At 53.2% G+C, this 24,975-nt stretch overlaps 7 protein-coding genes across 7 annotated transcripts; 4 read left to right on the forward strand and 3 right to left on the reverse strand.

The window, feature by feature from the left end:
• Window positions 1–43: 43 nt before the first annotated feature.
• On the reverse strand, window positions 44–5,680 carry HMPREF1541_06942 (uncharacterized protein; the record flags this gene model as incomplete). The annotated part of the gene is made up of 1 exon (XM_008721267.1): window positions 44–5,680. One exon carries the CDS (start codon window positions 5,678–5,680, stop codon window positions 44–46), a length of 5,637 nt encoding a protein of 1,878 aa, XP_008719489.1.
• A 932-nt stretch (window positions 5,681–6,612) lies between these two features.
• On the forward strand, window positions 6,613–9,921 carry HMPREF1541_06943 (uncharacterized protein; the record flags this gene model as incomplete). The annotated part of the gene is made up of 1 exon (XM_008721268.1): window positions 6,613–9,921. One exon carries the CDS (start codon window positions 6,613–6,615, stop codon window positions 9,919–9,921), a length of 3,309 nt encoding a protein of 1,102 aa, XP_008719490.1.
• A 1,875-nt stretch (window positions 9,922–11,796) lies between these two features.
• Window positions 11,797–13,557, forward strand: HMPREF1541_06944 (uncharacterized protein; the record flags this gene model as incomplete). Its single annotated transcript, XM_008721269.1, has 1 exon — window positions 11,797–13,557. One exon carries the CDS (start codon window positions 11,797–11,799, stop codon window positions 13,555–13,557), a length of 1,761 nt encoding a protein of 586 aa, XP_008719491.1.
• An 882-nt stretch (window positions 13,558–14,439) lies between these two features.
• On the reverse strand, window positions 14,440–16,136 carry HMPREF1541_06945 (uncharacterized protein; the record flags this gene model as incomplete). Its single annotated transcript, XM_008721270.1, has 3 exons — window positions 14,440–14,633; window positions 14,684–15,193; window positions 15,251–16,136. The coding sequence occupies 3 exons, from the start codon at window positions 16,134–16,136 to the stop codon at window positions 14,440–14,442; spliced, it is 1,590 nt and encodes a 529-aa protein (XP_008719492.1).
• Window positions 16,137–16,681: 545 nt separating this feature from the next.
• On the forward strand, window positions 16,682–19,311 carry HMPREF1541_06946 (uncharacterized protein; the record flags this gene model as incomplete). The annotated part of the gene is made up of 4 exons (XM_008721271.1): window positions 16,682–17,737; window positions 17,824–18,410; window positions 18,464–18,820; window positions 18,855–19,311. 4 exons carry the CDS (start codon window positions 16,682–16,684, stop codon window positions 19,309–19,311), a joined length of 2,457 nt encoding a protein of 818 aa, XP_008719493.1.
• Window positions 19,312–19,756: 445 nt separating this feature from the next.
• Window positions 19,757–21,610, reverse strand: HMPREF1541_06947 (uncharacterized protein; the record flags this gene model as incomplete). Its single annotated transcript, XM_008721272.1, has 3 exons — window positions 19,757–19,977; window positions 20,039–20,632; window positions 20,686–21,610. The coding sequence occupies 3 exons, from the start codon at window positions 21,608–21,610 to the stop codon at window positions 19,757–19,759; spliced, it is 1,740 nt and encodes a 579-aa protein (XP_008719494.1).
• Window positions 21,611–22,078: 468 nt separating this feature from the next.
• On the forward strand, window positions 22,079–24,510 carry HMPREF1541_06948 (uncharacterized protein; the record flags this gene model as incomplete). The annotated part of the gene is made up of 4 exons (XM_008721273.1): window positions 22,079–23,104; window positions 23,159–23,718; window positions 23,771–24,136; window positions 24,231–24,510. 4 exons carry the CDS (start codon window positions 22,079–22,081, stop codon window positions 24,508–24,510), a joined length of 2,232 nt encoding a protein of 743 aa, XP_008719495.1.
• Between the last annotated feature and the right edge of the window lie 465 nt (window positions 24,511–24,975).

Below are 24,975 nucleotides of genomic sequence, written 5' to 3' on the forward strand. Positions count from 1 at the left end.
CCAATGTTCTGTGCTCATCCAATCCGACCGCTTGAGCATTCCGTCAGCTAGCGAGTTTCGCAAAATGTTTACACCATATCCATCCCACTTGCTTTGTGGGATCATCCTGATTCCTTGCCAGCCACAGTTCTCCACGTTCCCCAATCACGTCGAAAATTTCTCCGGCCACATATGTCAGATACGGAATGCCGCCCTCTTGACGCGCCCGGTCGATGTTGAACTCGTACACACTGGCCGCTGTAAATAATACATCTGGATCTTCCCCAGCGCCAGGCGAGACGCCAGGTGGATGAGTAGGAAGAGCTCGGTCGGCGACAGGAGAGTCCGGCATCGGCATTGCAGATGAGAAGATGCTAGATGCGGACGATGCTTGGCCTTGGGCAGGAGGACCAGCTGTGGTGCCTGTTGAAACTGATGGTGCCACAGTCGATGTAGTCGACATGGACGGATTGTTCGCAGTATGAGATGTCGTACTAGGGCCGGCAGTGGCAGAGAAGAATGTCGACGCACTGCCAGGCCGGTTAGGGGTCCCAAGAGGTGCTATTGGCCCAATCGAAGGAGACGGCGTATCAAGACTGACCCGTGGCGCGGATATCAGTGTGGTCTTGATGGGTGCGCTCTCCGACTGAGCCGGCCGATCGACTTGACCTAAGGAGGTAGCGGGCCTGGAAAAGCTGTGTAACGAAGAGGGCGTGCGACTATACATCTCTGGCGTCTTGGGACCTGGGGCACGCCCAGAGGTTGTGGAAGTGGCGCGCATGCGAGAATTAGCAGCACCAAACGAAGAAGCCTCGGTCGGGAACTCGTGGGCACTGTGTTGGCCGGAACTGTAACGCACATAAGTCTCCTGCGGCATGTGCGAATGGTCGCTTGACAGTGATGTCGTTCTCTTGCCCGAGTTCCAAGATGGGCGCGGCGAGTCTTCGCCCGCTAGAGTGGTGCCGGGCGATAAGAAGCTCGAGATGTTGGCTGCTTCTGCTAATAGAGCACCATTGCAGATACTGAGAGTAAGTGCGGTGGCTTCGTGGAAATCAAAATCCACTTGCCAGTCTTTGACCAGGTCGGCTTGCTCTAGTTTCTCCAGTGGGATGGCCATAGCACCTGCAAGCTTCTGCTTCATCATCGCCAACCAGGACATGTGGAGCTGCACGAGACTGTGCAGACAAGAGTGCACAAGAGTCTGCGTCGCCTGCAGCAGCTTTCGCATTCTCTGCTTCACTTCATTATTGATGGCCTCCCATTGATCCAGTCGCTCCGTCATCTTGCGGTCCAGTTTTTCTCCGCGATCACGCTTGTTCTTGGCCGTGCTGTAATCAAGAATCTTCTTGTCACGCTTTTGGTAGAGACCCTTCGGATCAGTCTTGAAGCGCTCCATCATCAGCATGGCTTGCTCCATTGGCTGGATGACCTTCTTCGATACCTGATCAATGTGGTCGGGTAGCGCAATCGTGCTTATTCCCTTGACAACCATACCAAGTTGTCGAAGTTTGCTTTCAGCTTCGGGGTAGTTCGAATGACCTACATCCACCCACCCTTCTGCCGCGGCTGCCATTTCGGCCCACTTTGACACCCACCCCCTGATGGCGTCCAGATAGCCTTGGCAGTCTTTGCTGACAATGAGCAGATGAACTCCGTTGTTATCGTACTCCATCTTCAGCCTAGAATATTCGCCGTCTTCAAAAACATCGCTGACACCAACATGCTGGCGAAGTCGTTCTGCCCGTCTGCCAAAGGCTTTGGTCAAGCCATTCCTCACATCGGACTCTTTGCGCTTGCGACTCAGCACCTGATCCACAAGTTCTGTTTGCTTCTTGATGTCGTTGATGCGGAAGTTGATGTCTGTGACTGCGGTCAGAGCTCGGCGAAGACCTTCGACATCGGGGTGATCGGCGGGTGTTGATTCCAGCAAACCCGACAGTAACAGTGGGTACTTGGTGATACGCTGGACAGGTTTCACGCTGAGTGCATCCAGGCTCCACGCATGTGTGATGTCTTTCGAGTTTTCACTGCACTCCCGCAGCCAGTCTGCAACAGCTGGCATAGATGAAAGCATGGTTAATCGCTTATTTGCGGCATGACGTTGACGGATATAGTCTGTGTAGACAGCACTCATGTCGTCCATCGACGCCTCAAAAGCAACCCCAACCTGGGTAAGTCGGTCCTTCTCATCGTCGGTAAGATCTGGCGAGATCGATCGGATGGACGTACGATCAGAGAGATGAGAATTGGTTGCGCGGTTCTTCCGGTCCATAACGTAGACAGATTTGACCATCTGCTTGAGATAAGTCAAAAAGTCTTTGGAAAACTCCTGGATCTGTTCCACGTTGCCGAAAACGATCTTAACATCCTCTTCGTCTAGAACTGCGGTGGCAGTCTGCTTATAAATGTCGCAAAGCACCCTCATATCGCGCTCGTAAGTGAATTCGGTGTCCACAAGCTCCTTCATGATGTTTCGACGCTGTTTGAGACGCTTGGCTTCAGCCGTTTGCTCATCTTGAGCAGGACTTGGTGCGAGATTGCTGGATTCTTGTGTAGCTCGTCGAGTGGCCATTTGTGAAGTTGAAGTCATGCGATGAGGCATCTCAGGCGGCGACGAAATTGGAACTTGTTGTGCCCTGATCGAAGTCGTTGAGATCCGCTCCAGAGAATGTATCTGTTTGGTCGGTGGTGGCGGTGGAGAATGAGATGGTGGTGAAAGAATGTCGTCTTTTGGTGGGACTGGAGGTTCTCCTGGATATTGAAGAATAGCCACAGTGCCATAATCGCCATCATCCTCGTCACCAGTATCTTGCGCGAGTGGTGACGGCTGGGCCGCTTTCTCTGTCTCCGAGCGGTTCAATGCAAATTGCATCCAATCACCAACCGAAGGCGAGGTATCCGCCCAATCTTCGGCGCTGTCCAGACTTGACTTGTACGTGTGCGTACGGAAACTGCTCGGTGGCAGGCTGTCCTTAGGCAGAGGCGGTGGTCGGCGTTCATCATGGTCAAACTCATCTTCGTTATCATCGTCCTCGTCCTCATCGTCGAAGGTGGACTCCCCCGTGATATTATCCGCACGAACAGACTCTGGTCGATCAGCATTACCGTACAACTCAAGCTCTTGCAAACACAATTCCTCAATTCTCTGTGGATCGACACTCTCTGGACGGACAAGATCGGGTTCCTCTGATATTATTCGCTCGAATATATCATCGACGAGCTGCTGATCTACAAGTCCGGAGCTGGACCGTTCCTGTAGTACAATGTTGACGATTGTGTAAGCGTCACTTGCGGCTGTGGTGCGGACTGCCTCGTCATGCTCCTCATTAGCTTCGGATGTTGGCGACGATGACCGCTCCTCCACTGTGACTGGTACCTCAAATTTTCCAGCGATAGGTGACTCGAACAAGGCATTCTTGGGGTCCTCGGATGGACGAGGGCTAGCATCGGAATGCTCTGCAATTGAAGACGTCCATGATCCCTGCCCGTTGCTGGATCCTTCATATAGGTCAGGGAGAGGGGGTTGCATGAAGTTACGATAGCCTTTTGCAACCGCTTCATCCTCGTCCATATACGTGGTGTTCCGCAACACAAGATTGACCGATTCGGCATCAGTACGATCCAGCGTCTGGCCTTCCGAAGGTGAGATACCAGATGGAGAGGATGCAGAGCTTGGCTCGCGGATGCTCCGAATTTGGTGGAAGAGCGAGTGTTGACCGGATTCGAGGTCGCTGGTGTCAGCTTGTGGTTCGGCGTCAAATGTTGTACCAGCAGTTCCTTGCGCTAGGACTGAGTTTTCGTCCCGGTCTGGGCGGCGCTGAGCCTGAGGAATTTGTAGTTGGGGCAAATCTAATTCGGTCCCACCTTCAGCTGAACCTAGAGTCGGGGAATCAGACCCGTCATCGAAACTCCCCGGCATGCCCCACGTAGACAGCGCTGCCTGAGTCAGCTGACTATTTGAGGGAGCTGTAGCTTCATCAGGTGTTGTGAACACATCGCCATCGTCGGCAAAACTGGCGCCTTCTACAACGACTGCTGGGATGTTAGAAGGGCTGTATACCTCTTGGCCTCTCTCTGGCTCTGACAGAGAGGGAGTTGCGCTTCCAGATCTTCGCTTCGATACAGGTCTCTCGCCCCGCAGGTCCTGTCCTTCTCGCGATCTACTCAGAGCCTGGGTGATCTTCAATCGACGCTGTTTCAGATCTATATCAGACAACTCGGGCGGGCGGGCGCGTCGTGACGCAGCCCTTAAATCAGTCTGCTCTTTCGCCATTGCTTGAAATCGCTCCGCAATTTTGGCACGAGAGGCTGCTGTGCTTGCGGATGACACAGGAAGTCGTGGCCGGGAGCTACGCAGAGGTGGCGAGTTTTTGGGAGGTGGAGCAATGATGTTGGCTCTTAGCGATGGACTTTTTTGACTATGAGTTGCATTGATGTTTCGTCCCTGCCGCCCAGGACTTCGGATCTGGTTCGGAGCGCGAGTCTTCTGGTTGAATGAGCTGGGTGCGGTCTTGACACTGGATGGAGTGGGGATCTTCGATCTTGAACTAGGTGCATTGATGGCCGGATAATGGCCAGCCTTTGACTGAGCCCGAGAAGAGGGTGTCGATGTCCCAGACCCAGAGTCGAGGCTGAGGCGGCGAGAACTAACAGGAATGCGTGATGCAGAGAGCTGGCGGCCGTGGAGTTTTCCGAGCGCAGACAGTCCGGCTTCGCGAGGTTGTGAAGACCGAGGCGCAGCTGACGAGTCAACAGGTGAGAGATCGGAGACGGCGCGTCGGTGAGCGGACTCGACCGGGAATTGGGACCGTCGTTCATCACCATTGGTAGGCTGGGATTGATGCAACTGTGCAGGAGCGTGAAAAGTTGGCCCGTTGTCCGGAAACATGGGGTTAGGACTGTGCATGGGAGAGCCTTCGGAGCCTCGCCTCCGCCGAGGTTTGGCGATCCCATAGCCTGCAGCATTGCTTGTGGCGACACCAGGAAGCACCTCTCCAAATAGTGGACGCTGTTTCTTCGTCTGTTGCGCTGGTGCGGCGGCAACATGACTTTGCTGTGCCATTGACGCACTTGCAGCGTGTTTCCAAGTGTTACCTTGTGGGCCTACTGTCATAACTGGGCTTGCCTTTCTGGATCCGGGCACCGGCCACGGTACTGGTGGAATATCATCTGGAGACGCATCGAAGCGAGCGACCAGGTCCTTGAAGGACGACTTCCGCACAGCGGGCCTGCTGCCATTTGGTTGAAGAGATCGTCGGCTACCAACCGAATTCTTGGAGGTTCTGGGCGCATGTCTGTCTTGAGAGGCGGTTGACGCCACACTTGACTTTCGTGTCCGTGATAGTGGATTATCATCCAAATTGGCGGTGCGTAATGCGTCTTGGTGCAACCCTTTGGACGGTTCTTGCCCCTCATGGTACTGCCGATAGAAATCGTCAGGATCACCCGAAGCCTCGTCGTAGCCTACCGAAAGGTTCGACGTCGGATTTTGCAGCTCGTTGGACTGATGGAGATCGGCCAGTGGGGGTAAAGTGGATTGTGAAAAAGAAGTGGACGGCAGGTAGGCCTGTGGGGAATCGGCCGACGGTGGGTGTGGATGCTGGCCTCTCAACTGATCTTGAAGAGATGTCTGAGATTGACCAGACTGTCTGCGATGATGCGCCGTATAGTAGTTATTGCGATTAGAGACCGCTGTGGGCATCTTGGAAGACGCGATGTCAGGGACTTGATGTGATCAGAGATGACCAACACCTTCCTCTTGGGCAAGCGGTGAACTTCGCGGCGGCTTCGTCATGGCATCGGGGTCGAAGCAGCAGCAGACGTGCTAGGGCGATGACTTGTGGGATTGCAGCGATATGCGGTCCTTGCGTAGGCGGTGGGCTACGGAATGAAAGTGGCCCGGACTTCCCTGACGCGGGGAGGATGTCTTGAACCGGCTCCTCTGGTCCGTTCTAATGTACCTTCTCTTGAACAGCGCCTGTCCGAGACTGAGCAACCGTTTCTGTCGTACAGATGGGAAGTAGGTGATGATGGCGTTGCTTGAATGGGGCTGCGAGGTGAGCGCAGGCGGCTTGCACAGCGCCGGTTGGACAGCGTCAGGCAGCAGAAGAATGCGGGAGGTGCTTTGCGTGCTTGTGGTGAGTTAAAGCTCTTCGGCGAAGGAATTTGATGTGTGTCTTGTTGGTTGGTGTTGCTCGATTGCTATTGTCAGCATACAGTCTTGCTAGATGAAGATGTGCAGTTGAGACATGCAGAAGTCTGGATAGTCCAGCACAAAGAGGGTGTATTTTAGGCGGCGTCAACGTTGGGCTAGCCAATCCTTGCTTCCGCGGCACGAGAGCCGCCTACAGCGCCTGGGCCAACCTTAACTTCAACGCGTTATCCCCGCGAAACGCGTCCTTCGCCCATACCGCGTCTCAAACGCCCTCGCCATTAGCAATAGCCACAAATCGATTACAGGAGGCTGTTTTGTGCTATCCTGGATCTCTCCTCGCATTCGCCGAATTCATGTACAGCTTTTGTACAACACTGAACGTTGCCAAGTTAACTCTCGATCTTGAAACGTTGACAGGCTATGGCCGAAGTTATCTAGCAACGTGCGACAGTCAATCTCGGATTGCAACCTTCTAATCAATGAAGCGGAAGTCAGGTCAGCAGCTGAGTGCCCTCCCAAAGAAGCAGAAGCTATGTGAGGCCGACAAATCCCCTGCGCGTCAGGCGCGTGTGCTGGCCTCGTGTTATCCATCGGTGCTAAGTCTGAGGCAATATTTCATCGCTCGCCTTCCCGTCAAGTCCTCTCGCAGGAAACGCTTCAAGACATCATTCGATGGCGATGTGGATGCAATCCTAGACAACTGGAAGGTCGGTGTGTTGGCTAAACCTGCGCCCGAGATCAAACGTGCCAGATCGACTGAGCTGGCAGCCTTCACCCAGACCCAAGCTCGGGGTACAGACAACCACACCGTCGGAACGCAGACGTGCTCTCTTGATGAAGTCGTCAACTTCGCGATATGGTACTTATTCAATAAGGCTTCTACGAGTTTTACGCGACCACGTCATTTGCTCTGTAGTGGTCTTCAAAGGGGTGTTGCCCCTGATGGTGCTAACATTGTTCCGGGCGTTGCACAGGTTCATCCGAACGATAACCTGCGTATCCTCAAATGTCCTTCCTGGTATCACATATTTGCGGCTCTCGGCGCCAATGGGGACGTCATCCTCTCAAGCTTGCTATTAGACTGTGGTCTGTTTTTGAAGCTCGAATCGGGCAAGGACAACTACTATCAAGTAAGTGGCATCCCAATCACGGACCTGGCCAGTCCACATAAGCCATCTGGCGTCAATGCCGGCGACGGCAACCGACTCATACGATTCTCTCGTGCTGCCTCCGCCATTCACTTTGTTCGAAGTCGCTTGCTTTACGCCAAACCCCCACTCAATAAGAAGAGTCAGGTCCGCTTTGGCCTGAAGCATATTCATGTTCTCCAGCGCTGCTCAAATGTTGACGACAAACGCGAGACGATACATATCTTGAAGTACATCTTCCCAAGACAATTCAGCCTTCACAACGTATTCACGTCTCCTGTGGATAAAAGGCAGACTTCGCAAGCCTTCCCTGACTATATCTATCGCGAAGATGAAATTGCGGCGAGCACGAAGCATCCGAAGCAGTGGCTTCCACGTCGACTTAGGGGGAACGTTTTGAGACTCATCTCCCAAATACGCAAGCGACATAGCAGGTGTTCCTACAGCCAACTTCTTCGACATTACTGTCCGCTGCAGCCTCGCAGCAAACTGACGGCAGATGAGTCTCGGGCACGAGTTTCCCAGAAATTCACTCTTTCGTCCGGACTTGTTTCTCAAATCTCCTACAACGAACCAAATTACTCAGGAGCTAGACGAAATCCGCCGGGCCCTAATCCAGAACATTCTTTTCTAGCACACGCAACGGATGCGGTCTCTGTCTCGGCGTTCTGCCGGGCTGTGCTGTGGGCCATATTACCGAGCAAAAGCTTCGGCGAAGGTGACGACGGGCGTCACAACTGGTCGCATGTTCTACGACAAATAGACAGTTTTGTCAAAATGCGACGATTCGAGCCTATGAGCCTTCATCAGATCTGTCAAGGCTTGCGGCTCAAATGCATTACTTGGCTGGTGCCAGAGAGCATGACTATCGACACCAAATTGTCGAGATCAGAGCGTGACAAACGCTTAGAGATCCTGCACGAGTTTTTGTACTACCTGTTTGACTCTCTACTCATACCTCTAATCCAGTCGAACTTCTACGTCACGGAGAGCGGACCACAACGAAATCGTCTCTTCTTCTTTCGCCACGACGTCTGGAGAAAGATGGCCGAACCTGGCTTTGCCATGGTGCGCTCTGGCATATACCAGCAGTTGAAGCCCACAGAGGTGAGGCGACTCTTGAACTCAAGGACTCTGGGATACAGCCACGTAAGACTACTTCCCAAGGAAGAAGGAACGCGGACCATCACCAATCTCAAGCGGCGCATAACACGCACTGTCCATGGCAAGAGGGTTCTCGGACCAAGCATCAACGCTCAGTTGGCTCCTGTCTTTAGCACGTTGACGTACGAGAGGCTGCGAGATCCAGGCCGTCTCGGGTCAGCCATCTTTTCCGTTGGAGGATTCTATGAGAAGCTTAAACAGTTCAAGACCAGCGTTCATTCTGGCGCGAGGCTCTACTTTGCGAAAGTGGATGTGCAGTCATGCTTCGACTCAATACCGCAGGACAACCTCCTATACATGATGCAGGCCGTCATCCGGAGATCGTCCTACCGGACGACCAAGTATGCAGAAACAAAACCAGCACGTGGCGACCAGATTCGACATAGGTGGCTCAATCTCGCACGGCCAGCAAGTGAAGAGCCCGTCTTCTCCAAGAATTCGGCAGAAGACTTGGCCTCTGTCAAGGTCGGCAGAGTCTTCGCTGATACCGGCTCACACAAAGTGTGGTCGCATCAAGACTTGTTAGCACTACTTCGCGAGCATGTACAGAACAACGTTGTCAAGATTGGCAAGAAGCACTTGAGGCAGAAAGAAGGAATTCCGCAGGGCTCGGTATTGTCCAGCATACTCTGCAGCTTCTTCTATACAGCGTTTGAAATCGATCAGTTGAGCTTCATCGATGCTAGGAACAGCCTCCTCATCCGGCTAATTGACGACTTTCTACTGGTGACAACAGACAAGAATAGTGCTCGCATGTTCTTGGAAGTTATGACAAGACCCCATAGTGACTATGGGATTGCTGTCAATCCTCAAAAGACGCTGGCCAACTTTGAGGTGGTTATTGGAAGTCACAAGATCCCACGACATCAAAGCACCGACTGGTTCCCCTATTGCGGCATGACCATTAATACGACCAATTTGCAAGTTGGTAAAGATCGTCAACGCAAGGACTGTATCATCAACAACGGATTGACCGTGGATACAACCAGAAGAGGCGGATCAACCTTTCATCGCAAGGTGCGACTGTCCTTTGTACAGCAGATGCACCGAATGGTCCTAGATGGATCCCTTAATAGCGCCGAGCAGATTCTGTCGACCCTGCTGGAGGCTTACTCGGAGACGGTAATGAAAATGCATTCGTATAGCCGGTGCATGCCGCAACACCAGCGGCCTAGCGAAGGCCATATCACTCAAATTGCCAAGGAGCTGTTGAAGCTGGGCACAAACTACGTCAGCCGGCGGCAGCCAGGTGTCGGTGCTAGGCCTTCGGACAAGTTGACCAAGAAGCAAGTTGCGTGGGCATTGTCGACAGCTTTTGAGGGTGTGCTCGGGCACAAGCAGTCCCAGTATGGCACACTGCTCCGACACTTGAGAGCAGTCAAACAGAGCACCGAGGTTGGGATGGGCATGAGCCGCAAGACTCTCAGCAAATTGATTGAACGACGTAATGTAGTGTTTAGAGACTATGTGTATTAGTATCCCGTACTCACCTTGAACTGAGTAGATTCAGAGGGTGCGGGATCTGGATGTCCCAGCCACGTATTTTCGTCGACCTGTGCGCGACCCCAGATAGGCGCATCGGCCGCATGGCCTCAGCCAACATCAACACTCATGCACCACCACGTAGTCCAGCCACCTCGATGGGCAAGAAGTAACGGCTCTCACGCCTGGTCACCTTCGGTCTCTTCCTCCTTTCCGAGTCTCGCCCCATCAACGGTCAATTTTTATCATGCATCAATCCTTTCTCCATTCCCAGCATCTCTCGAAGGGATGAACCTTCCCCCCACTGGTCTCGATCAATGCAAGGGAGTTCTCCTGAAGCGCGAGTAAAACCATTGCTGAAGCAGCTGCGACTTTGGCAACCTTGAGCTGCACGCCCTCTTCGCGTTCTGAAACGGCCACGACAACCGGCACCACCGTCCTCCGATCTCCTCTACCTTACATTACCTCGCAACGTCGCCCCAGTCGAAGTCTCCGATCTCTGGGCATTGCTTGTACTCGACAGAGCCTCTCCTAGTCTACGACGAAAGACGCGACGAAAGACATATTTACGACAACATTGCTATTAATGAAGTGATCGGCCGCGCCGGCTTCACCGGATATACTGGACCACAAGCGCGACCCCCCAAAACGACCGCTCTTTTTTCAGTTCTCCGTACTCCGAACGGTATTTCCATTCTCCGAATTGACAATAGACTGGTCGAGTCCACAGACGGCGAGAAGTGGGCTACAACCCAAAGACATCCGGGGCAGATTTCTTGATCTGGGTTCCCAGCGATTTGAAACAACCCCAATCAACAGTTCCAGAGCGAGAGTCGAGGATTCGCTGTAGCGGCCAGCCACCCAGTTCGGGAGTCCACAGCCTCTGACTTGGGGGCTTTAAGCGGGGCAAGCCTTCACATGTCGTCCTCGATGCAAAACCCCTGTCCTCTATCCCTAGCCAGGTATGGCCTAGACGCTAAGTCAGCCGTCAACGCCCCTGGGCTGGCAGAGGACCGACCGTCGCCAATCAACGCACCTCCACCACGCGCAGCGGCGCAATCGCATCTTCTCCTTGTTGGCTGCGATCAAGCTCTCAGGCTTTGCTGCCATCCAAGAATCTTCGATGACTACCAAGCTTGTCTCGTTGATGATGCTGACTGTTACTATTCCACTACCCTCCCCATAATTCACGAACACCATCGACCTGATGTCGACCATCATGTGGTGAAGAGTTCCCTTTTCGACTCTTTCCCTCACCCTCGTTCTGTACATGCCTCGCGTTCGGAAATTACCTATTCGTTAAATTCAACTAATTTGTCCGCTCGTTATCAGTCGACTATTCTCAACAACCAGCCTTCCAACAACTCCATCCAAGCATTTACATCATTTTCGACTCTGCGGTCATTGACGGAAAGCGTCGATGAGCCTTACAAGATAATGACCACCGTTCCCAGCGCCCCTGGCTCGCCTCCCGACCTCTCGGGTTCGCGTTCTTCAGGCTCGACTTCGTCTTATTGCTCCAGCTCTCCTCCTTCCGGTGGAGATGGCATTGGGTCCGACATTACACACTACGAAGATATCAGTCTCGAAGATGAGAAGCCACAGTTACGGGCTACCGCGTCCGCTCCACTACCTCCTTCCTCACATTCCAACGCGATCGACCGACCGACTCGCCCTAATATCAGCCATCAGATCAGAGAAGCAGTAAGGCAACATGAAAGCGAATCACGGACCCCCAAGAACAATAGCTTTTCTTCACTGAAACGTGGCCACACAAATCCTGCACTTTTTCCAAATGGATGTCCCGATTCCAGGACACGGTCTGTTTCTCCACCCAAACGCCTCCCTCGGGTCCAATCCACAAGCGCCATGAGTGCGACATCCCTTCGACCCGACTGGCAATCCTCGCGGTCATCCCTTCCACTTCCTCCAAGAAGAGCATCATGGAACCCACGGCGAAAATCTGTGCAAGAGCTGGAAGAAGAATGCACCGAATCTGATGAGGATCTTCCAGATGATGCCAGTCTATGGAACGTGCCCGTATCACCACACGTCGCTGGTCCTGGCTCATCACGCTCCAGCTTCGTCGGAAGCCCAACGCGCAGCCCTATCGCCAGCCCCCGCCCTTTCCCTCTTGACCACGCGCGAGCGGCCGCGGAGACTGCACAAGGCTCCAAGAATGGCATACAGTCGGCGAGGAAACAGAAGTTTCAACCGAACCGTTCAGCTTCGGCCAATGCCGCCCGCTCAAATCCCTCCTCGCCCAGCATTCGTCACCTTCGACGATCTGACAGGGCTAGGTCATGGAATCTTGCAATGGAAGAATTAAGCGAGGAGGCAAGGATCATCTCTCAAAATCTCGCAGAACATGAAGCAACAAAGTCAGGCGAAGGCGGCCCGGATCGAAAAGATTCTCTATCGCTGAGCGCATCCGCCAGGCCGAAGGAAAAGATCCAACTGCCCCCTATACAAAAGGGAAGCTTGGACTTTATGCCCATCTCGAAGGAGAAGGAAGCTGTGCTGTCGAGGACACGTCCATCGTGGCTGCCACCAAAAGACCCGAAAGAGGAGCAAAAACACCTGAAAGAGTATCAGCGAATGATGGCCGCATCCCTCGAAGCTGACAAAAAACGTCACACCAAACAGCAGCAGGATCCTGTCCTAGACGAGACGACGAACGAGGCATTAGCCCGAATCTGGCAGTTCTTTGTGGACGAGAGCACCAATCTGTCAGAACTCGACCCTCGTGTATATTCACTCTGTTGGCGAGGCGTCACTCCGAGGCTACGTGGCAAGGTGTGGAAACGTGGCTTTGGTAATCGGCTGGGCTTGACAAGCAAAAGCTACTACAAGGCACTAGAACGGGCCCAGGAGATCCAGTCGCGACCCTCAGATCAGTTGGGCGGGCGAGAACGACAGATGATCCGGTGGTTCAAGGACATCGAACGCGATGCCGAAACCGCGTTCCCTGACTTGAAAATGTTCCAACAGAATGGACCCCTCTGGCAGGATCTGGTCGACGTGTGCAAAGCTCACACCTGCTATCGAAGCGACATTGGCTACGTATATGGGATGCAACTCATTGCGGCACTTTTACTGCTACAACTGCCCACACCGGCGGACGTGTTCGTGGTTCTGGGCAATGCGCTACATCGGGGACTGCCCCTTGCCTTTCTAGGCGGCGATCTGACCTCAACGACGAGGACATTTAACCACGCGGTGTCGACACTGGCCATCAAATTCCCACGGATTCACGAATATCTATTTGGCTCGATTGAACAAGGCGGTCTTGGCCTCGCTCCAGAACAAGTTTTTGAGCCGATGTTTCGGACCCTGTTCAGCAACGGTCTGGACGTCGACCGACTGTGTCGCGTGTGGGATATGTGGGTGTTTGAAGGCGACAAGATCCTCGTGCATACGGCTGTTGCTCTGGTCGGCTGCCTACAGACTCAACTGTTTCAGATCGAAGGCGATGTGGACCTGAAGAGACGCAACATTCAGGAGATGTTGGCTTGGGGACCTTTCAATCGCACCAGTCCCGGCGAATACTGGAAACTGCAAAACCTCGACGAGGAGAGGTTTGTGGAAGAGATTAGCATTGCTGGAAAGCTGGACTACAGGGGAAAGTAGTCACGGCCACGACCATGATGATACAATATACGGCAATTCATTGCAACGACGAGCGCACATGCGTGCAAGCCAGCGTTGGAAACCAGGGCTGGGACTATTACATATGCTGTTACGAGGGCATACTCAACCCCGATATTATTATTGTGAAGTACATAGACGATAGTGCGGGCTCCACCCAGACAGGTAGTGGCTGACCCGCTTATGAGGCCATGAACATACGAATCTACTGCCATTACTCTACGTCCGAAGATAACGAGTGCCTTCTTCAATAGACATCGCTGCGCCCATGGCGAGAAGCGCAATCATGGAGAAATGCTGGTTCCTGGGGCAAGATACACTGTACGAGCTTTGGAGCTGCGAGATCGATCGTGCCCAAATACGTATCTGGTCTTTACTTGAGTTGATGGACAGGTCGATGAGTTCATGGCCCAATGGGATGGTCGGAGGGATCATGGGGAGATACCGGTGCGATCCGGAAGATGTCCAGCCATGGAGAATCGCGTTATGGACGTGCAAGTTAGAAGATCTTCGTACCGCATCTTGGGTGCCGAGTAGAACTGGCCAGCTACGCTAGACGCTGCATATGAAGCTCTTGAGAGAAGAGATGCATTGCGCCGCCTTCGTTGCATCTAATTGTAATACCTCGGTTTTGATAGGGCTGCTCTGGCTCAGTCCTAGAAGAGCTTAGTGCTCGATAGAGCTAAGCTTCAACGACATCTCCCTGTGTGATGAGTTGCGGGTCCCATCCTTCCTCACAACATAGTAATATGGAGCATAGCTCAATGTAGAGAGACCTTGCGTATGCAGTACGTTCTGCTCCGCTGATTGCTGGGATGAGTTCGTCCACGTTACTAGCAGGACCGCCGAGGACTCCCGGAGCTTTCAGTCGCCCGTCCAGTCTTGCTCCTCGTCCGCGTCGATCTTGCGCGGGCTGTCATCGTTATCGTCTTCACCATCATTGTCGGACAAATCTTCGCCATGGTCCTCAGTTGCAGAGTCGTTGATCTCCGGTCGATTGTGCTGCTCGCGGCTGACTTCGATGTCGCCAGACTCTACCAAGCTGACTTGTGGCGGCACTAGAGGCAGAGGTTAGTGAGGCGGACAGTGATGGGCGATGCTTACTGACTGGACTGCTGCTGCTGATCCTGCGCAGGTACCGTATAAGCTTGTCCCACAGATAGCGTCTCAAGCGCGCCGAATGGCCCACCACGGATGGGCTGGAAACGGGCCTTGATCGTTGGGAGCATACCCACCACAGCCGTGCAGTCCGTGCCCGCGTCACCCGGATGTGGGAAGGAGAATTCGTATTCGCCTCCCTCCTTCTCCATCATGACTCTGAGATGCAGCGCTATTTCGAAGATCTGCTGGAGCTCTAGCCTCCAGTCGACAGCCCACTGAGGCATAGCCAATATGCCTGGTGATGGCTCGGATCCCGTGGACATACGTCGCTCAATGAGAGTGAAGCTTGTGTAGTCGTCTACATCAGCAGCGCGGGGCGGCGCCATGAAGACCGCCAGCAAGTCGGTGAGCTCCTTCGCCATAAACCCCGCCTTCTCGGAAACCTTGGGGACGATCTCCTTGTCCAATTCACGGCGGATAGCATCTTGTCTGACGAAGTCTGCTCCAACTTCACTGACTACGTGTCTGTGGTTAGTATAACCACTCTAAGTGGCCAAAAGCCGAACAAACTCACTTTGCCTCAAGACCTCCATGACATATCGATCTCCTGCTTTTTGATGTCCCTGTGGACGTGGCTGTAACGTCCACTTCGTCACCGCCGCACCTATAGCCGCTCGCAGGAATGTGTCGAGATACAGTGGGCGTCGGGACTGCATGATTGCAAGGCGCGACAGACCAGGCTCAAAGCTTGGTGCATCACTGCCTATGAGCATCTCCAGCAGTTGCTGCCAGCTTGAGGATCGCGGAATCTGCAGATCAACGATTGGTTGATTGGGATTGGCCCCGGATTCATCGAGACAATCATTGACCGTGCGCTTGATCTGTTCTCGAAGACGCTCCATGGTATCATGGACAGCCTGTGCAGGGGGGATATTGCTGAGTACTGAGTTTCGCGCCCAGGTCTGTAACGTCTGTCGCAGTTGGTCGAGATCGGTGTTTGCACGCTCAAGTGTAAGCCGGCGGATCTTGCTTGGAGGAACGGCACTTGCTTCATCCTCTAGTGAGCCTGCGTCATTGGAAAGTGGTCGCGTTTTCCTGTTTTGGCCCTGCCGCTTTGCTCTCCAAGCTTTCAACTCCTCGTCTGGAAGTGTGCCTGGGGGCAGCTTGGCCCAGTTGACCTGCGCGTCTTTCCCATACTTCAGAAAGTCGTGCCAAGTTCCTGATAGCATTGGCCACTTCTCAAATTTACGCTTGAACTGTTTTACCTCCAAGTTGTTACATTTATCCTCGGGAATGTCTTTCAGCATTTCCAGCCATTCAAGATAGATGCGAGTGAGGTCTTTGATAGTTCGGTCGGGATCTTTGTGGCTGTCGATTAGCTCAACCAGCTTTCTCAGCATCTCCGGGGACCATATGGTGCCCGGTCCGCCTTTGCCCGGTTCTTGAAAATGCTTCAGCATAGTGTTGTCTCCGTCCGTGGCAGCTCGAGAGAGTGCGTATCGCACTGAGATTGGTCAAAGTGGTCAAAGACAGTGCGAGCCTATATGCAGGCAGAGGGAGGGAATATGCTCCTCGGCAACTCTTGCAGGAACTGTGTAGAGCAGCGAAGTGGGAAGTCTGCTCACGGTCACAGAAGCCTACGTTAACGCTGAGATAACGCTGAGATGAAAGCTATCACCCCAACCGCAGAGACCAGAAATGCTGAAACATGTGGCTGAGATGCAAACAAAGAAACCCGTGCGAAAATCGGGCTTTATCACCGGATAGCAAACCTGCCTGGCAACAGAATCAACGCACCCAGCTCGACCTCATGATTCTCACCCACGTTCCCTCCGACTCAGAAGACAGTTGCTTCTATTCTCTTAGCTGACGGTAGATCAGACTGCTTCTCTCTTCTTCGCAGGCGCCCATCGCCAGCGGCGCACCAAAATCCTATCTTCTTTCACCTCTTCCGCACTCGACGACACAACAGACGACGAAGTTTTCGTACAGGAATGATCCCAACATGCCTCCACTTGCTGGAGCCTGCAAGAACTGCAGAATTAAGAGAAGAGGGTGTCGTTATGGGCGAAATGACCGCATCTGCCAGCGATGCACTGAGCTAGGACAACAAGGCTGTGACATTGCACAGAAGCTCGCCAGCAGCGGACTCCAGGACGATCAACCACCCCCACAGTCTACAGCTCAGGTACCTGGCGCGCAGCTGTTGCAGTCCACACTTGCTATGTTGAGTCAGCCGTCACAGCCTGCTGATCTGGAGTGGCAAAAGCTCGTCCTTGGCGACTACATTATCATCATGGGAGTTGACGTCGGCACCTCCAACTGTGCCATCTGCTGGCAACTCATACCAAAAGATCAAATTCTAACTCCGGATTACCGCCTTACCATACAACAAGTCGAGGACACCTCCGGGAATCAGTCAAGATCCCAGATTCCCACTCAAGCTGCCATCATTCCCGGGGAAGGCAGCCATGGTCCAGTCCTCATCTTCGCGCAGGGCGACATCAGCAACCATCTGGGAGAGAGCATTGAGCAGGGCGACGTTTTCCGGCTTCTGAAGCTGACTCTTGTCAGCGCCGACAGCCAAGTCGATGAAAAACAGAAGCGCTTGATCCAGGCTGCTCAGCAATACAATAACGATATTGTTGAGCGATACAAGCAGTCCGGAAACCTTCCGGAGGGTGTCACAGATGTCCTTGATATCTTTCAAGCATTTTTGACATATCTGTGGAGTGTCATTCGCGCCAGCATTACAAAGCGTGCGCCGTCTACTGTTTCCAAAGAGGTTCTTGATTCTGTGCTCAAGGACCACTCACGAATAGTTGTTGCTGTCCCAGAGATCTGGACAGCAACGGAGAACAACCACTTTCGCCGGCTACTCCTCAAGGCTGGCTTCCCCAACGCACACATCCGGTCTGAGCCAAAGCTTGCAGCAGCAGCGCTCGTACAGGAGAAGCAACAAGGGAGAGGCCCTGTCAACACCCAAGCCGAACAAGCTGAGGTTTCAGAGAGCCTGCGCAAATCCGCCCGTGTCATTGTTGATATCGGTGGTGGCACAACTGTAAGTTTTTGCCTCTTCCTCACCACTTCGACCTATGTCATTGTCTTCTCTTAAATCACGTGCTAGAAGTTGATGGATTGTGATAGGATCTCAGCTGTATTCAGGTGCTTCAGATATGGGGCAAACTGAAGTTCAGAACGATTCTACCTGGTGTTGGCAGTATGTCCGGAAGCGAGCTTCTAAACAGCATCTTCAAGCAAAAGCTTGCAGACATTCTCTCCAGCAACATTGGTGACCTTTCTAGGAAGCTCGGAATGACGACGGAGGAAGTCCTCACGTCGTTCGTTGCCGGTTTCGAGGACGCGAAGCGAGGCTTCAGCCGCGAAGTATCCGAAAGTCATGGTACCGTGAAAATCAAGTGGTGTCCTATACGACCTGAGACCGCAGTGTTGCCCGTGGTTCCAGCACTCCCATGCCTTGGTAAAACGTTCATCAGGGTTGATACAGCCAAGGTTCAGGAGGTGTTCAACGAGTACCTCGTGGAGATCAAGCGGCTTATGATGAAGCAGCTGCAGATGCTTGATGATGATACTACTGATATACGCGGGTATGGTATTGCACAGATTGTGATTGTCCTTGTAGGTGGAGGAAGCCTTATTTCATACATTCAAGAGGAACTTAGAGAAGAGTACACGGGTATGGGCTTGGAATTTACGCACCACCAGGAGAGCAAGTAAGTCCGACCACCTCTAGAGCAGAGCCGAACGATGAACTAACTACAACAAGCTGCTCTCTTGTTGCCAAGGGTGCGGCACTTGCTGCCATTGATCCTGACCTTGGACTTCGCGAGTTCGCCCGCACCACGTATGGCACGATTTTGACTGTTCCATACAATGCAAAGAAGCCGACGCATGTGGCCGACAAGCATCTACGCGAAGAAACTCCAGCCTGGACACGCCACGGTTACGAGCTACATGATCGGTTCATACCAATGCTGAAGAAGGGACAGCGGGTCAATGGATCCTATGTCATGGACGAGATAATTGAGGGAGAAGCAACACCCGGTCAACCTTTTCCACGAGTGCTGAAACACCACATATACCAGGTTGATGATGAGGAGTGGGGTCAGAGAGAGGATTGGAAGTTTGTTCTCCCCTGTTTTCCCATATTTTACTAGCCAGTGGTTGTATCGGTATACTGACATACACGTTTTCGATATTGTCATGGAGACACCCGCCAACGTCAAATTCGTCACCACTCTGAAAGTCCAAGTGCCGCAAGAGCGATGCGAGTTCCAGACCTACAAGGTTCACGGCGTCAAATACTATCGCATATGGTTCAGAGCGAAGCTCGTCTGGGACGGGCTTTGCGAGAAATGGTTGTTCTACGTCCATCCCACTGGCAAGCAAATCCGCACGGCCCAGGACGAGCAGGAATGCTTCTCAGCAGATCCGTTGGTGCTTGACGATGTGTTGGCGCGGCAAGATATGGAGAATTATGACGACGACGACGATGACCACTACCAAGCGAGGGACGGACTTGATAGAATTGCTCAGGCCGTGAATGGCATCAAGAGCGAGGAGGACAATGATCTCGTTACTGGCGATGCGATGAATGGCGTTACTCACCAGTAGACCTCGTAAGCGTGAGGGTGCCTTCTGACATAAGGAGGCCTGTGGTTCTGTTTACGCATCGCAAACTGGTAGGTATGTCCGTACAGATGTCTGGTCATGCTGCGATACAACATTCCGAATATGGTGGTAGAGCAGTGCTCCTGGCTCTGCCCTGGAGTCATAACAGCCTACAGGATTGCTGTAGCTCCCTAGCTAGATGACTGGCAAGCATGCTCTACCGGTCCACATGGTCTACTTCTGTAGAATTCCAGTGCTCTCACAACAATTCAGGTTCAAGTTGATATTCATATTCGAAGAGCCATCCCAAAAAGGCCTAGCGCTGGCAGCTGAACCTCATCGACTCTTCTTTCCCCCGTGGCAACATGAGCTCAGAGCTCGCACAGATCCGGCGTCGCTGTGAATTGTCGACGGCTGAGAGGCTCGCGCCGTTGTCACTGGCTCTGCCCTAGCCTCTGTTGATCTCATTGTCTCCCCTGCCGACATCATCGTCATCGTTTCCAGCTGAAACTTCGTCCTCTTCTTCGCCCTGGTCTTCACCCTGGTCTTTGCTCTGATCTTCGCCCTCATCTTGCTCGGAGTCGTCGACCTGGGTTGGTGCGCTGCTGATTGCGACATGACTGAAGAGTTGCGTCGATGGCGCTGTGTTTGCGGCTGGGTTTAGTCCTCCTTAGGATCGTTAACATGTCATCAGCTGCCAAACAGTACTACGAATGGCGCATCAACGTACCTGTGGACAACGACAATGTCACCTCCTTGTGACTGACTGCATTGGCCATGGCCATTGGCGGTAGAGAAGGTCGGAAGCTGAACACCACGGCCTTCGAGAGCAGCCTAGGCTCGCTGTGTGGTCCACCCAATTCGTTCTGGAAGCGACCCTCGATGGAAGGGAGCAAGCCGATCATGGTGTACTCGATTGGTGGCTCCGGCGTCAATGGCGATGATGTCGACTCTTCAGTAGTAGGAAAAGACGCACCAGGTTTGGGAAAATCAAATGTGTACTGCCCGCCCGGCGCTTCTCGCTCCATGAGAATGCGTAGCTTGAGCGCACTCTCGAAGATGCCTCGAAGTTCTTGCTTCCAGTCTACCTCCCATTGAGGAAGCCGCATTGTTGGCAACCTGGTACCATCGAAAGTGGCCGCTGTCGACAGTTGGCGGATCTTGCTACTGCTTTCGCCATATGCCGGGAGCATCAAAGGGACCAGCAATTCCTCCACATCATCCCCCATAAGCTCTGCCTTTCGAGGTATTAGTGGCGTCGCATCTTCCTTGAGATACTTGCGAGTTGCCGATTCCATGACGACTGCTGCGCCCAGCCCATCCACTATCTAGAAGTCAGCGGAACAGATCAACACGATGTCGAGCGAGCCAACTCACTTTTCTTCAACTCCTCATGGACCCGGAATAGGAAGGTCGTATGTGGCTCCTCGCCTTGCTGCGGCACCGGCATGGGCACCGGTATGAGAGCCCATCTGCTGACGGCCGCGGCAATGACAGCCCGCATCAGAATCTCACGGGTCAGAGGCGCCATCTTCATCATGCCCTCAATTATGACCAAATGAGGCTCGAGATCCAGGCCGGCACCACCGGTTATGGTCTCCAGCACCCCTTGCCACGCTGGCGAGTTGATGCGTGGAAACTTCATGATACGTTCGTCACCAGAGAGTCCACCCTCGACAAGGCGATTGTTGACTGTTCTATCAACCTGGTCAAAAAGGTCTTGCATCCCAGCCCTAATAACATCTTCGGGCGGCGCCGGCCTCATGATCAACTGCATGCTGTACTCCTTCATGGTGGTCTTCAACTTCTTAGTACGGACAGAAGTCTCGTTGACCGGTGCTAGATTGGTTCGCTGTGATGGTTGTTGAGATTGGAATTGGCCTGAAATCTCCATATCTGCGGATGTGAATTTTCTCTTGGGCTTGCTGGTTCTGGCCTTGCTCTCAGCCTCCCAAATTCTGGAACCATCCTTGGAGAGCACGTCAGGGTGGAGCTTTGCGAAGTCGATGGTAGCAGGACCCTCTCTAAGAAAGGCTCGGGCACCTCCGATGAGGTAGGGCAGGTCCCCGATCTTTTTTCTGATGACTTTGTGCGGCAAGACATTGCGTTGAGGTTCTGGGATCTCCATGATGGCCACCTCAGCCATTGTGGCGAGCTTGTCGGAGGTCAAATCGGGACCTTTGTTCTTCTCTGCGACTTCGAACAGCTTCTGCAGCATTTCAGGGCTCCAGTATGTGCGACTGCCAGAGGCCACACCTGGAAACATCTTCGGTTGATAAGTTTCATCCTGAGGTTGAGTCATGGTGCTTGATGATCTTGGAGGTGTTGAGGTGTTGAGGTGTCAGCAGTGTAGTTGCGCTGATTTCAATATCATTAGGGCCTCAGGAAACCGGATTGTTTTGCCACTTGCTTAGTGTGCGATGTGCGTATCAGCCTTGCGATCTTCACCTCTGTTGACTGGGCGATGAGTCTCGCAACAAACGCGTGGTGACAAACGCGGTCAGGCGCGCTCGAAAACCGCAACAAGACCTATCGATCGTCCAAGTCAGCTCTTCACCAAGCACCACTCCATCCAAGACTACCTTCCTTTGCCAGCCGCAGGCAGTCACCAGCATTGGAATCTCGTCCGCAACACTTTTGCCAGCCTTTACCGTGCTTACTTGGGTCAGCTCATGTTGGCCACTGGCAGCCTTCTTCGAATTTCGACACTCGCGAGTATTTCGAAGCGATCGGAAACCAGTCTCGCACCTAGCGAGATTTGTCGTTAGCCATGGCTCGCGCGATTCGTAGACCAAAACCTTGCACCAACTGCCAGGTCCAGAACACGGAATGCAATTACCGGTGGGGTGGTAATCGTTGTCGACAGTGTGCCAACCAAAACTTGAATGACTGCGATTCCAAAGCAAAGAACCCTTCTACCAATACTCGAGTGAAGACAGGCACGCCTGCCAGCACAGACCAAACTCGCCCCAAACAGCCACTCTCTCGACCAAGCCCCGCCCTCCAGCCTCCAACCGACAAATGGCACTCGATCATAAAGGGCGAATATTTCCTTGCAATCGGTGCAGACTTTGGGACCAAGAACTGCTCGGCTTGCTGGCAAATCTACCCGAAGGACCAGAAGCTGACGGGTGCTTTCCATCTGGAACCTCGACATGTGCTTTACTCTGGCAAGTTCAATATTCCAGCCCAAGCCGCGATCGTTATTCTTGAGAACGGTCCGCGATTGATCTTCTCCGACGATGATATGGAGGACCACTACGGCAGCGGCTTCCAATCCGAAGACATCTTTATCCATCTCAAGCTCATGCAGGTCTCTGCCAAGATGCAGTCTAATATGGAGCAGCGGCGCCTGATAGAGGAAGTCAAGGACAGAAACCTATCTATCTTCAATCGCTACAAGGCTGCAGGACAGCTACCTCCCAACGTTGAGAAAGTTTCGGACATCCTCCGCGAGTATCTGAGATGGTTCTGGGGTCTCATCAACAAGAGCATCACAGCGGGAGCACCCTCCAGTGCAGAAATTGACCTTATCTTGCGTGAACACACCAAGGTTATTGTTGCTGTGCCAGCCATATGGACTTCTGCAATGAATCACCGCTTTCGTCAATTACTGCTTGATGCTGGATTCCCCTCTGCTCATATCCGTTCAGAGCCGAAGCTCATTACCGCCGCACTTGCTCAGAAGAAGCAGCGCGAGCATGGGCCCTTTAACTCTGAGGCGGACGCCGAGCAATATATGGCGGACCTCGGGAGACGTGCTCAGATAGTTGTGGACATTGGGGGGGGCACAACGGTGAGCAACTAATGTTATGACCTACCAATCATGCTTGACACTAATTGAGTCCAGGACCTCAACAGCATCCAGATCCTTCAGTTATGGCCTCAGTTGAAATTCAAAACGCTTGTCGTCGGGACTGGCAGCATGAGCGGTAGCGAGTTGCTGAACCACTTGTTCAAGCAGGCTCTCAAGGACATCCTTGGTGAAAACTTGTATATGATCGCAAACCACGTAGGCATGACTGGCACCGAAATCCTTGCCTCTTTCGTCCACGGTTTTGAGCGGGCCAAGCGCACGTTCGGCACAGACAAGACTGGGCCTGTGAAGGTTCATCTCGTGGGTCGCATCAAAACGAATTTACCTCGGCTGGCGAGACTGCCCAATCTGGGACCGGACTATATCCGGGTTTCGCCCATCGAGATGAGAGCTGTCTTTGACGAGTACGTCGCTGAGATCATGCGCCTCATCGGAATCCAGCTTGACAAGCTTGACAAAGCTGGTATTCCAGGTGTCAACTACAGGACTGTCATGCTCGTGGGTGGTGGGAGCATGATTCCCTACATCAACGAGAAACTAAGAGCCGAGTGTGAAAACAAGATGCTGCAGGTAACCTATGACGAGGATAATGTGTAAGTTCACGCCTATCCCGGCCCGATAATTGTACATGCTGACCTATGTTAGCTCTTCGCTCGTTGCAAGGGGAGGCATACTCGCTGCCATTGACCCCGACTTGGGCCGCCGCGAGTTCGCCAGGACCACCTACGGCACGACCTTCAGTGTCCCTTTTGACTCGGACAACCCTATCCATTGGGCCGACCGACAACTTCGCCGCCGCGCGGTTGGGTACGTTGAATGGGACTACGAGCTCCACGAGCGCTTTTTCGGACTCGTGAAGTACGGCGCCAACCTGGTTGATCCAAAGGAACCTCCTATGCTCAATGACTACGTTGACATTGCGAAGGGAGATATTATTGAATGGCCACTGGAGATAGAGCAGCCGATCTACCAGGTGGACGACCATGAGTGGGGTCTGAAGGATGACTGGAGGTAAGTGTCCAGTAGTGTGTCCTTGACCTCGAATATTTCCTTGAGCTTTGGCGATGAATTCGTGCCATCTGCTAACAATTCTCTCCAACATCAGTATCTTGGCACTTCCTGGTAAAGCACTCAAAGTTGCAACACTGGTCATCAAGATCAAGAAGCAGGACTGCAAACTTTCGCATCATCCGCCTGGACACCCTGAAGTGTACCGCGTGCACTTCCGTGCCAAGCCCGTCTGGGACGGCCTCTGTGAGAAGTGGCTCTTCTTTGTGCACCTTACGGGCAAGCGGATCGCGACGATCGAAGATGAGCAAGATCCGGAGACGCTGAAGGCGACGTTTGTCCTGGATGAGGCGCTGGCGATGCAGTATTTGGAATGAGGTGTCGAATAGTAACCAACCTTGGGCTCGAGGCCGGTAGTCCAGAGTTGGTGGCATCTGACCATCTGTGTCGGTGTGTGTGCGGTATGTCATGGCAGTGTATGTTTACAATAGCCCGCACTTTACTTGAGCCATGTCCACCTTGTGTCACGACGTTATCTACGAGCTTGTGGCACAGTGATGAAGTGGCCGAAAGGTTTGGCGAAGCTCGGCAGCAGCCGAGACACGCCTAGAGACCGCGCCAGTCCGCTTCCTTGATAGCGCCTGCTCGCCTAATCTTAGGCATGACGTCGCCTGGCAGCATTTGGCCCGGGGGTGGTGGGTGAGCTCTGTGGCACTGCCGATCAGCTGCAGGCTGCAAGCTCGCGAGCTGCGAAATTGGGAGCCGACGCCCAGGTACACGTAATGGAGGTACCTCGACCTCTTTCTGCTTCCCTGCTTGACCAAGAAAGCTCGGATTCTTTC

This window comes from Cyphellophora europaea, assembly GCF_000365145.1.
Source record: "Cyphellophora europaea CBS 101466 unplaced genomic scaffold supercont1.6, whole genome shotgun sequence".
NCBI lineage: Eukaryota > Fungi > Ascomycota > Eurotiomycetes > Chaetothyriales > Cyphellophoraceae > Cyphellophora > Cyphellophora europaea.